At 40.5% G+C, this 13618-nt stretch overlaps 1 protein-coding gene across 1 annotated transcript; it reads right to left on the bottom strand.

Annotated features, from left to right (window-relative positions):
- Nucleotides 1–5259: 5259 nt before the first annotated feature.
- LOC125378974 (collectin-12-like) lies at nucleotides 5260–12818 on the bottom strand. Its single transcript, XM_048395000.1, has 3 exons — nucleotides 12770–12818; nucleotides 6498–6692; nucleotides 5260–5477 (listed from the first exon to the last, which is right to left on the bottom strand). The coding sequence occupies exons 1-3, from the start codon at nucleotides 12816–12818 to the stop codon at nucleotides 5260–5262; spliced, it is 462 nt and encodes a 153-aa protein (XP_048250957.1).
- Nucleotides 12819–13618: the final 800 nt, after the last annotated feature.

The following is a 13618-nucleotide window of genomic DNA, read 5'->3' as shown; positions in this document are numbered from 1 at the left end:
CTGACAACAACCTCTCACAGCATCATGACAACAGCCCATGACAGCACCCTGACGACAGCCTCTTACCGCACACAAACAACGGCCTTTCTCGTTATGGTAGCAGCAGCCTATGAAATCACCCTGACAACATACTCTCACGAACCCTGACAACAGAATCTCACAGCACCCTTAGAGAGACTGTGATAGCACCCTGACAGCACTGCTTACCTTTCTCCGAGTTCGGTAACCGGGCTGCCATAGCTATTATTATGTTGAAACACAGCAGGATATTCGTGATCATTGCTCCAGCAAAAACCCACAGCAACTGGCCGACAGTCGTGGAACCACCACGTTATGGGCGCTTATCAATACTTGTTAGGATCCCTACAACAATTTTCTTAAAGCTTCTGAGTAGGCCTTTCAAACTACTAATAGTAAACCAAAAAGATTACATAATTTGCATTAGGAATATACACCTGGAAATTCATATCTCATGGATGAGTCACTTTTCTCTGCGACCTCGTGTAAAATCGATAGAACAGTATCCGATGTTGTTTCCTGGTTTCAAGAGTCAGCAATAATAAAGAAACCAAGGGTTTAAATCGGAAAAATGATATTTATAATAATGGCAATGCTTGCAATATGAAGAAAGCTGTGACATATGTACCAAACACAAAGCGGAAATTGCTATCGTTGCAAAATAAATACTAAACTGCTTGAAACCATTCTGTATTGTAAGAATCCTAAACCAATGTCAGAAGATGCAAAAAAGACAATTTGGGACCTTGACGGCCTTTCCGTATCACATTCGCTGGAATATAAGATCATCACAATATCTTTTTGAAAAAATAACAAAATGAGAACTTTTACTATTGCAAAGAAACTTAATGGATGTTGATGTGAAATAAGTATCCCATCTGATGTTCCTCCTTACAAAAAGTGACTGGTCACATATTACTCCTGGAACACCATAGCGTTATTGTTTCTAAATGGACAGAGTTTAATCGTTTCCGTGAAGCTGGTATCCGATCACGGAGGGCTTGCATTTGAATCTCTGTACAGACAACCCAAAGGTTGATCGGCTTACTGACGTTCCTGATCCCAAACAATGCTTTCCTGATGAACTAATGAAAACAATTGAAAAATGTGTTCCAAAGTCCTCTGCAATGCCACACATACCTAAACTGTGATTTAGCGATGCTTGCCAATAACCTGGGAAGGTTAGGGAAAAGTCAGAATGTTATTTCCGTCACTAATTTGAATAAATTTTAAATTTTAAACGCACATCTTGACGAAATTATATGTCAAAAATGATTTCACAAAGTCTAATGTCCATGGTATGGAACATGGTCCAAAAAGGGAACTAAGTCTAGTATTCACCATCTTAATACTTTGGACCAACTACTAACTCATAAATCAGATGCTGCTTATAAACTTGGTGAAACTTTGAGTGAAACTTTTATGTACCTGTTGTCATTAGCATCAATTTGATACAATATTTTTTCTGATCATTCGACACTCAGCTAATAGCTGTTTGACAACCATTATCAGCCTTGACAGGGGAAGAGGAGATTGCATCAGAAAAGGTCAGTGAAGAAGTGGAAGTGGTTGATACCAGTTTCTTCGCGTCTGAAAAGGAGATATCATCTGCACACTTTATTTTCAGAATTTGGGTCTGTGTTACAAAAGAGGACATGATTTTGAAGTGGACATGTGATCACCACTGCAGTGTGCACATTTGATGGTATCCATGCAGTCAGTGCTATCATGGGTCTTACTGCAGAAAGAGCAAACTTGGATATGGCGACAGTCTTTTGCTCCATGTCCAAATTATAAGAAACTGAGTGACTCCACATCGTTTATTGTTTTTCCTTTTAAGCCTTTCTTATTCCTAATCATTATTCCTGGTATCTAAGCTACAAGCAAAACAAGTAATGGTTAAAGTGGGTCTTCTTGCCTACATCCTCTTTGGTTCTGAAAAGAAACTGGAGAGATATCCATTTGGTATGGTCTATGATGCATTCTTATTTAAGATATTAACCCATTTCATGATATTTGGTCTGAAACCAAATTATTTCATAACCAAGTCAATAAATCGTTTGGAAACTGTGTCAAAACCCTCATCAAAAACATACAGTAATAAACGTCCTGCCCTATTTTGCTCTTTCAGCTACACACATGATAATTATACATGCTTCTGTCAGTTTCACTTATCCATGGACAAGGTATGAAGTCGGTTTGGTTACTATGAATTAATGTTTTGCATTTTAATGTTAAAGTTTTCTTAATTTTGGTTTCTATACAAGAGCTTAAAATTGTTAAATCAGTCGCCTGTTTTTCAGAGGCCTTCTGTCTTTGTTTCGTTTCAGAATACATGCAATTATTCCTCTAACTATAGTTGAGATTATCTGATTAATCTGAATTTTGTATATATACCTAAAAACCCATACACCTAAGTCATTCCAAAAGAATGAAAAACTGGGGACACAAATCAGCCAGGCCTTTTGTTTACAACTTTTAGGAGTTAAAACATTTCAGCAGGTTTTTCAATGCTATCTGCACATGATTATAGACACCATCTAATACTTGTCTGATTTCAAAAGTGTGTTCCCTATTAGAACTTCTAGATGAATACAGGATTTTGTAAAGTTCTTTCTGTTCAGGCAGTATTTTGTATCCTTCAGTGACACCTTCACCATTGGCATTTGTTAAATTATTAATGGTCTTATGTGTGTAAGTTCAGTTTTCCATGTGACAAAATACTTAGACGGCTTCTTCCACTGTATCCTACTTCTTAGTTGCTTTCCCCTTTCTGCATCATCCTTTAACTATTCAAATTCTAATATATGTGTAACATCATTACCGGGTGTGTTTTACAACATTTACAACAAAACAAGTACTCACAAATCATCCAGTATTCATGACATTGTTCCAACACTAAGCATAGACGCCATTTCACAGGTCACCAGACCCGTGAAGAATACAGACCGGTTAGGATAGATCTTCAGCAACCAATGTGTATGGTAAGAGGCGACTAATGGGAACGGGTGGTTAAACTCGCTGACTTGACTGATAGCATGTCATAGCATCCCAATTAAGAAGATCCATGCTCATGATGTCACTGGGTTTTTTGGTCCAGAATTGATTATTCACAGACTGATCCTATATGTGGAGACCCATGAAGATTCCAGGGTAGTATAGGTCTTCAGCAACCCATACTTGCCGTAAAAGGTGACTATGCTTGTCGTAAAAGGCGACTAACGGGATCGGGTGGTCAGGCTCGCTGACTTGGTTGATGCATGTCATCAACCCCATTGCTTAGATCGATGCTCATGATATTAATCACTGGATTGTCTGGTCCAGACTCGATTATTTACAGACAACCGTCATATAGCTGAAATATTGCTCAGTGCGGCGTTAAACAACAAACCAACCAACCAACTAACCTATAGCTGGAATATTGCTCAGTGCGGTGTTAAACAGAAAACAAATACAAGTCACCTCGTTGTAATGAAGGCCGGGAGTCAAATACGCAGCAATAGCCATGACACCACAGTGTAATTTTATTTCCAATAAAGAACAGTAGAAACGATGAAATATACCTGTGCACAGTGAATCTTACAGGCAATATAGTGTGTAAAGGATATCCTGTTCCCGTGTTTTCAGAATTTGCAAAACCAATTTATGTTTTGATAATGCTATCTGGCATTAAGGCGTAAGAAAATAACGAAACAACTTTATTTACGCCGCCTCTATGTGTTAATTTTGTATTTACCACATGTTGTCCTCACCTGGTTAATGCCGGGAATGATTTATATCTACGTGAATAATTTTTCCCATGCATGGGTAACCTCTATGAGAAGGTGCCAAAATTCACCCACAATCAGTATAGCTTCATTAGAGGATAAAAATCATACATCACAAAGGCATCCGATCATTAGAAAAACAAGCCAAATGCATTGGTCAGTGTCAAATACAAAATACAAAGGTGATTAGCTGATGTCAGTGATAATAATATATATTCACCCAGCAGTGACAGTGGTCAAGCTTCCGAGATGGGCTAGGCAAGGAATTTAGGGACGATCGGCGATCCTCACATGAAAGCTTGTCTTGACTTGATGAAGATAGGTGTGAGACAGAATGTGTGAGAGATCAGGCACACGTACTCTTGACCCACTTGTCCAATGCTGTAAGACCCTATACAATGCGAGACCAGTCTCGCCGTTTGTGGAAGTTTACACCCCTCTGTAGCATCTAAATACTAGTAAAGCAACTTCCTGACTGCTTAGATTAAGTTGCACAACATTCCTGACGACTAATAACAGTCCAAATACAACGCAATGAGCTTCTACCGAATCTCAACAATAACAATGTTACTCAGTTACAATCTTTGGTAACCAATTAAATACACTGAAACATAAAAACACTAAAATTTTGAAGTTTCCAAAATAATGTTCAATCAAACAATCAGTTTTTATATCACATACATTCAAGTTCACACACATTCAACTTGACGTGTCTCTTGGCGGTAATGAAGGCAGGGAATCACAGTACACAGGATGTTATAAGTCTTTTTACGCGGGCTCCAGTGACTTTGCCAAAGCACGCGAAAAGCCGGGTTCTATAGCAGGAATTGAAATTCCACGATAGGCAACCCTGACTGATTAAACATGGACGCAAACTGAATGACGAACATTTTCCAATCAACTCAAACAAATTTATAATCTGATCTAACGACTTTGTATAAAACAAAAGTAGCATAATACTTTAATTTAAAGGTTATATTTAGCTAACATTAAGTTTGGAATTGCTAACTGAAACAACTCGATAGTATACAAGTAGTTTAGTCTTATATATATACTACTCAAAAGAAGCTAAACAACTCGCGCTTGTTTCATATGACTACAGTTAATCTGTGGTTGGGCTTTGGGGTATTCCTGTTCATCCATGGGTTGCACCCTACTCGGCCCTGAGTCCCTGATATGTTTCTGGGTATGTGAAAGATCGACATGACATCTCCTTCACACAACAAGGCATCTGTCCTTTCTTGTCCCATCTCCACGGGATATTAGTGCCGTCAGTTACACTGGTACTTAGTGGCAGAGAGTTAAATGTAAGAGGGATATATGTGTGTGTGAAAAGTTGCTTATGTCTAAGATCTGCATCACTTCTCACGCCATGCTATAACTGAAATGCTTGTCTGTCTGTTGACATTCTACCCTGATGAACGATGATTGGATAGGCAGGTGCTGCAGGCATTATTTGGTGAACATTTTCAAATCACATTTCACACACAAACCAGCGTATTTTACTACAGTCATCATCGTTCCATGCAGACCCAAACATCTGTGAAAGGATCAGGACACAGTCCTCGTCATGGCCTTCATATGTAAAGCTTGGCTGCCCTTTGTACCAGTTCGTGTACGTCGGGACGGAACCGTCAGTCCATCTGTAGACGTTTGACCTGGTTGTGTTCCGCAGTCCAATCCAGGGCTCCTCTGAAACACCAACTGGAGGGAATGAGGGGCAGGTGTGACTGACGGGAGAGTGAGACGGAGGGGTGTGTGAGTGGCGGAATGATGTGAAGACGCTACAGTATCGGATATTTTGTTTTTCTGGAGGTTATGCCTAGAGGATGGATGTGACTGACGGAAGTGTGTGACTGATTTGTTGGTGTGATTGACGGGAGGGCGTGATTAAACTAAATGTTTTGTCACGAGAGGGTGTGACTGACGAAGGGGTGTGATTGACCGGAATGTCTGACTTCTTAGTTGGTATGACTGACGCGACTGTGATACTGACGGGAGAATATGTTTTACAGAAGGTGGTGATTGAACTGTTTGTAAGTTATGTTCTGTATAACTGATGGGAGGGGGCAGACGAGGGTAATGACGGACTAGAGGCTGTGATTGATTGGTTTGTGTGACTGACACATCTTTTGTTCCAGCTATATTCCAGCTATATGACAGCGATGTGTAAATAATCGAATCTTGTCCCCTGACACTCTAGTGAATGACATCATGAGCATCGATCTACGCAATTGGCATAGGATGACATGAATCAACCAAATCAGCGAGCAGTACCACCCGATCGCGTTTCTCGACTCTTACGGCAAGCAGAGTCGCCTTTTATGGCAAGAATGGGTTGCTTAGACTTGGATATTGTCGGGTTTTAGTCTCACACATGTTGAAACCAGAAACCTATAGAAATCAGAAGCTGTGCTGTCAGTGTCACTAACTTTTCTATTCATAGTTCACCTTGTCGTATGTAATAATTGGTTACACCAACTACTGAAGTGTTTTGAATAAGGCGATGCTCTAGTTTAATTATTTTAAGAACCATTATAACTGGTACGCTGGTTTAGTGACAACTACATACAACGGATAAGGCAGTGGGATGTCTCTGAATTGCACACTAAAAGTGCCCTTAGACACATGGATCTTGCGAGTTATTAGTCTATCACATGTTGATTACAGAAATCTGTAGAAATCAGAAGTTATACTCACAGTGTCACTTACTTTTGTTTATGTAGTCCTTGAAGTTGAACAAGCCTCTGACGATGTCCTGTTTCTCCGCGGTGTCTATCTTGACCAGTGTGGCGCCGTCAGACCGGCACATCTCTAAGGCTCCGTCCCATGTACGTCCCACATTGTATCTCTTCAGATGGATCTCGCCCCCCTCAACTGGGAAAGTCGTGTATCCCTTTTCTTCAGCTGAATGTTGAACATGGAACTCACTCACATAACGAAACAGTAATAGGCCAACTGACTGCAAATTTATACTCAACAACAAAAGTTCCCGTGACACCAATATTTTAGTGCATTTTTCAAACAAGTAAAGTTTGGTTTTCAATGTTGTAAACACACACTGCCCCCCCCCCCCCCCCCCCCCCCCCCCCCCACACACACACACACACACACACACACACAGAAATCCACATGGTGACAAACACATACAGCGCATGCACATTAAAACAGACATGAACTCCCAGACATAGACAGAGTGACAGACATATGGGCACACAAACACACACTGACCCACTAAGAAAGACACTCAGACACTCACAAATATATAGACATATACACACACACAAACACACGCACACACACACACACACAAAACACACACACACACACATACATACACACACACAACACACACACACACACACACACACACACTGACCAACTAAGAAAGACACCCAGACACTCACACATATATAGACATATACACACACACACACACACACACACACACACACACACACACACACACACACACACACACACACACAAAACACACATACACACAAACACAACACACACACATACACAAACACACACAACACACACACATACACACACACAAAAACACACACACACACAAACACATACTGACCCACTAAGAAAGACACTCAGACAATCACACATATATAATCATATATACACACACACAAACACACACACACACACAAACACACACATTCACACACATTCACACACACCACACACACACACACACACACACACAAACAACACACACACACACACACACACACAACACACACACACAAACACACACTGACCCACTAAGAAAGACACTCAGACACTCACACATATATAGACATATATACACACACACAAACACACACACACACACACACCACACATGCACACACACACACCACACACACACACACACACACACAACACACAACACACATACACACAAACACAACACACACACATACACAAACACACACAACACACACACATACACACACACACACAAACACACACACACACAAACACACACTGACCCACTAAGAAAGACACTCAGACAATCACACATATATAATCATATATACACACACACAAACACACACACACACACAAACACACACATTCACACACATTCACACACACCACACACACACATACACACACACACAAACAACACACACACACACAACACACACACACACACAAACACACACTGACCCACTAAGAAAGACACTCAGACACTCACACATATATAGACATATATACACACACACAAACACACACACACACACCACACATGCACACACACACAACACACACACACACAACACACATACACACAAACACACAAACACAACACACATACACACACACACAAACACACACACACATACACACAACACACATACACACACACAACAAAAACACATACAAAACACACACACACAACACACACACACACACACACACACACAAACACACATACAAAACACACACACATAAACACACACACACACACACACACACACACACACACACACACACAGAAATCCACATGGTGACACATACAGCGCAGACACATTAAAACAAACATGAACACCCAGAAATTTGGTGAAAAGATGGACAGTACACCCACGTGAGAGCACTTGAGTGCCAAAACACACCATCATGACATGCATGTGCAACATCACCTTTTGGGCTAAAAACGATTGGTTTTCATTTGCATGCCATCACAAGATTACAGGAAGTGAACAGCGACTGAAGGAAGCCAAACACGCCATCAGTCGACTGCAAACAGAAGAATCGTCTTTGTCCGTATCCAGGTTTTTCCACGTAGCACAAAGTACTATTACAAGACTGTGGGACCGTTATAAGACACACGGGACAACACCTGGCGGTTCAAGATCGATCGATTATGATTCGTTACGAGAGCACAGGGACCTGTGAAGATCGGGGTAGAATAGGTCTTCACAAACCTATGATTGTCGTAAGAGGCGACTTACAGGATCGGTTGGTCAGGCTTGCTGAATTGGATGATGCTTGTCATCGTATCGCAATTGTGCGGATCGATGCTCATGATGTCAATCACTGGATTGTCTGGCCCAGACTCATACTTTACAGACCTCCGTCATATAGCTGGAATATTGCTGAGTGAATGAGTGAGTTAAAATTTAACGTCGCATCGCCATTATTTTAGTCATATAGCGACGAGACCAAGTTTAATATATTAAACACTTGAGTCATTTAAGCCAATGAATATTAAAATCAATTCATGCCAACCATGCACAATACAGTTTTAAAACATGGGCCATAGGCCACCAGCAACCAAAGCAGGGCCACCTGGCTGGGGATCATGGGGACCTACAGTACCTCTGCTTCCTGCATGAAACCCCAGCAGGATTTTCGTCATCACTTTAGCCACTGGTAGTTGTAAATAATACTAGCCAATGTCAAAAAACTCTCAGAAATGAGTTGGCTTAAAAAACACTGGTTGATGATAGTAACATCGATTATGATAGGATTGTGTGTCATACAGGAGGACAATATTTTTAAGCTACGTAAACCTCCTGGACAGAGCCTTCAGTAATGTCAGATGATAATAGCATCACACCAATTTAAGAATAATTATTTAATTATTCACATACATATTAACAATTTATTATAAAGACCGATTTCCTTAAAATAGCTGATAATGAGATGCCCGCTGACACGGGAAAAGAGATCTTTCAGATTTAAGCTTTGGTAATGTGAATCCCTTGCGACTGGAAAGTCCACACAATCAAGCAATATATGCTTGACGGTGAACTTTTCATCAAAGGGGATACACTTTGGAGGTTCGCCCTCGTCTGTCTTAAGCAGATATTCGTGTGTAAACGAACTGTGGCCAATACGACATCTTCGGAAAACGACATTGTCATGTCTTGACTGACAACCAAGTAGGTATGACCGATTGTTGGTTTCAATTCGTGTAGTTTATTGCTTCCTACTTGGGTGTCCCACCTCTTTTGCATGCGATCCCGAGTATAAGATTTGATGGTTGGTTTGAAATCACTGTACAAGATCAGAAGTGGAGATAACGGTTTGTCAATAGCTGCTTTAGCTGCATCATCGGCTTTTTTGTTACCTGTTATCTCTACATGACTTGGTAACCAGCAAAAGACGATGTCATATTGGCCAGTAGAAAGATCATTATAGAGTTCTAAAATGTCAAGGACAATAGGGTGATAAGGTGATATGCCTGAAGGCAAGATAACGAATCAGAGGAGATAATGAAATTTTTAGATTGGTTTTGTTGTTGAATATAGGTCAAAGCTGTTAGGATAGTAAAGATTGAAATAAAATCTGGGATTCTTGAGGTGACAGTTCTTGATCTAATGATGGTGGCACTTGCAACTTTGCCACCATCCTTGGACCCGTCTGTAAAAATGGACCTGTGAGAATTATATTTGGAACATAAAAAGGGGGACTGATAGTATGCTGCCTTGAGGGAAGCCCTGATCTTGATCGAAATGATCAGACAGGGTAGATCCCACTCGTACTTAAAATTGTCTGTGGTTTAAAAATTGAGATATAAACTGAGGTAATCTGCCCCTCAATCCAAATTCATGCAAATATTTTAAAATACCATGTTTCCACGTTGTATCATATGCCTTCTCTAGATCGAAAAAGATTGATACAGTATGTTGTTTGTTGACAGTGGATTTTTAAAAAAAAACGATTCTAAACGCACCAAATGGTCAATGGTACTTCTGATTTTTCGGAAACCACACTGGATGTCACTCGGGAAGTTATTGGTCTCCACGTAGCAGACTAATCGATTGTTGACCATGCGCTCCATGGTTTTACAAACACAGCTAGTTAATGATATTGGACGGTAGTTGGATTGATCTGTATGATCCCATCCTGGCTTTGGAATAGGAATAATAATAGCATTGTGCCAAGAAGAAGGGAAATTTCCGGATGTCCATATTTCATCAAATATACTAAGTAACGTTTCCAAAAATGAATCGGGCAAGTGTTTAAGGAGTTGATAGTTGATGTTGTCGGCTCTTGCTGCAGAGTCAAAATGTTTCGTTATAGTCCTCACCATTATCAGAGTTAAAATGTACTTTTTTTTTCTTTTCCTGCTGTTTTTGAAACCTCTGAAATTGAGGATTGTAGTTTGATGATGAGGAATGGTTTGCCAAAGTGTCTCCAAGTTTGTTAGCAAATTCGGATTTTGTAGTTAAAGTGTATTAAAATCTTTGATATGGTGAACTCCAGATTTAGATCCTTTGCCCTTAATCTTTTGAATCATGTTCCACACCTTGGACATAGGTGCACGGGAATTAATTTTTGAAACATAGTTCCTCCAGGATTCACTTTTATTCTGTTTAAAGGTACATTTTGCTTCAGCGCCCCTGATTTTAACGTTGTTCAAATTGTGGACAGTTGGATGTCGTCGGAAATATTTTTCAGCTCTCTTCCTATTTGTTCCCAACTTGTTTACAATTTTTATCGAACCATGGTTTACGTACATGTATATGAGGGTTTGCAGAGGACTTAGGAATGCTTTCATCTCCAATATATTAGGAAAAAAAAAGATGTATAGGATCAGGAACATTCCTGAAACTGTCTGGTTTTAGTTTTAGTGTTTGAAATAAAGACCAATTGGCCTTTGTAAAGTTCCACCTTGTCGACGGTGGTTCGTCAGACGGATTTATAGTTGCAAGTATCATTGGAAAATGGTCGCTTCCACAAATGTCATCATGGACCGACCATTCAAAATCATTTAAAATATTTGAATCTGTCAGTGAAAGGTCAAGGGCAGAGTATGTGCCAGTGGCGGGATGAAGATAGGTATCATTACCATCATTGAAGAAGCATAAATCATTGTTTGAGATACAATCTTCAAGGACTTTTCCCTTATTATGTGTATCAGTACTCCCCAATAAGGGATCATGACAGTTCAAATCGCCCATGATGATACAGGGCTTCAGGAGCTGATCGTACAAAGTCTGAAGATCTGATTGACGAATAGTTGAGGAAGGTTGAAGATACAATGAACATAATGTAAACACTATGTTCAAAGTAACAGGGACAACACCGGCTTGTAGAGTAGTATTGTGTCGAACAGAGCTATGGAAAATGCCCTGCTTCACCAGGATAGAAGAACCTCCTGTAGCTTTATCACCAGTTGGGGAAAACGAGTGGTAAGAACTATACTGGCGGATATCAATCCAACAGCTGCAATGGATGGGGTTGTGGTTGACGTTAGCGTAGCAATCTATCCAATTCATCCCATTGGTGCTCTATCGGGTTCAATTCTTTGCTGTATGCGGTCGAGCGTTGTACTGCTGGAATACACTGTTGTGTTGGCTGCAATTGGGAGGACGTGTAGTAGGATCACTGAGCCGTAAGATTGCCGTAGATATAGACCTGCCCTGATGAGAGATAGCCGCCCACAACATAACGGTACCCCCACCAAACCTGTCCAATTCCTGTACGCAGTTCCCGGCGTAACGTTCTCCCCGACGTCTGCAGAGGCGTGCTCTTCCATCCTATCGAAGTAGAAGAAATCGTGATTCGTGGCTGAACCAGACATCTCTCCATCGCAGTTGAGGCTATATTCTGTGTTGACGACACCAATACAGTCGTTGTTGACGATGTTGTCGACTCAATATGACGCGTAGACCTGCTGTTCTTTAAAGGTTTCGTACGGTATGATAGGAGATTCTGTGCAGTCCGGGTATTTGGGATGCTGTTGAGATGGCTGTGGTCGTCCTGTCACGTAGGTTGCCATCTTGGGCGGGGTTGGATATTCTTGGTCATACTGACCTTGGCCGATCACGAGTTGACCCAAGCTGTTGATGGGCGTTACATTGAAAATCCTGGCTACAGCTGATCGGGATTCCCCTGCCTACAAGCGGCCTACTACGTTGTTCCTTTGCACTTCTGTTAATCTTGGCATATTGTTTAACTGCCACTGTTCGGTTGACGCAGATGCCAGGCAATCAAACACCCTGTACTTTGATCCCGTTCATACTGCTGCTGCAGCTGTAGTGCGTTCAGCGCCATGGCTTTCTTGTTAATGTACTGGGTGCGTTTTTACGAATTGTATGTGTTTCCTGACTAATGGTTTGCATGTCCTGGCTGTCATTTTGATCCGGGAAATTTGTCGCTGACACTATAACACATTAAACCTCGTCACCTCTTAGTCCGCTAAGTTTGCTTTTATGGCCAATAGTATCCGTATTGAGTTTCTTTTTTTTTGAAGAGTATATATACATGTTACTATATATGTATAATATTTATGGTTATATAGTAACATGATTGCACACGTGATCCCTGTCGCCTGCTGACAAAACAGTAAACAAGAATTACTTGATCCATGTTTAATGACTGTCTAAACTTGCGAGCAGAATAGGAATGCAAAGGGTGATATTTTTTTACTGTATTGTTACTCATATCCCTTAGACCAGAAGTGGGATAATACATTTTAAATCAACAATTCGAGGGGTTAGTGTCGGAACACATTATCTTGTAAAATATTAAAATTGACTTTATGACTTTCAAAACATTGTATGACCATATATAATCCTACGCCAAAATATCTATGTACTACATTGTATATTTTAAAAGATATTCAACAAGACATAAACATCTTATCACCTAACTCTGTTCTCGTGTTGCGCCAGGATGTTCTATACTAAAATACTACACGCTGGTATACACAACCTTAAAGTTTTCACTCAATTCTATTAAGCCAGAAAAACGTATCGAGAATTGACACACTCTAGCACTCTGAAATAGGCTTTAGACTCCTTTAATTGGAGAGCTGTAACAACTGATAATCATTTGAGATGTGCTGGCTGTTT

The sequence above is a fragment of the Haliotis rufescens genome, unplaced genomic scaffold (genome assembly GCF_023055435.1).
Source record: "Haliotis rufescens isolate VD_foot unplaced genomic scaffold, xgHalRufe1.0.p SCAF_137, whole genome shotgun sequence".
Taxonomy (NCBI): Eukaryota; Metazoa; Mollusca; class Gastropoda; order Lepetellida; family Haliotidae; genus Haliotis; species Haliotis rufescens.
This window is presented reverse-complemented; position numbering and strand designations above follow the sequence as displayed.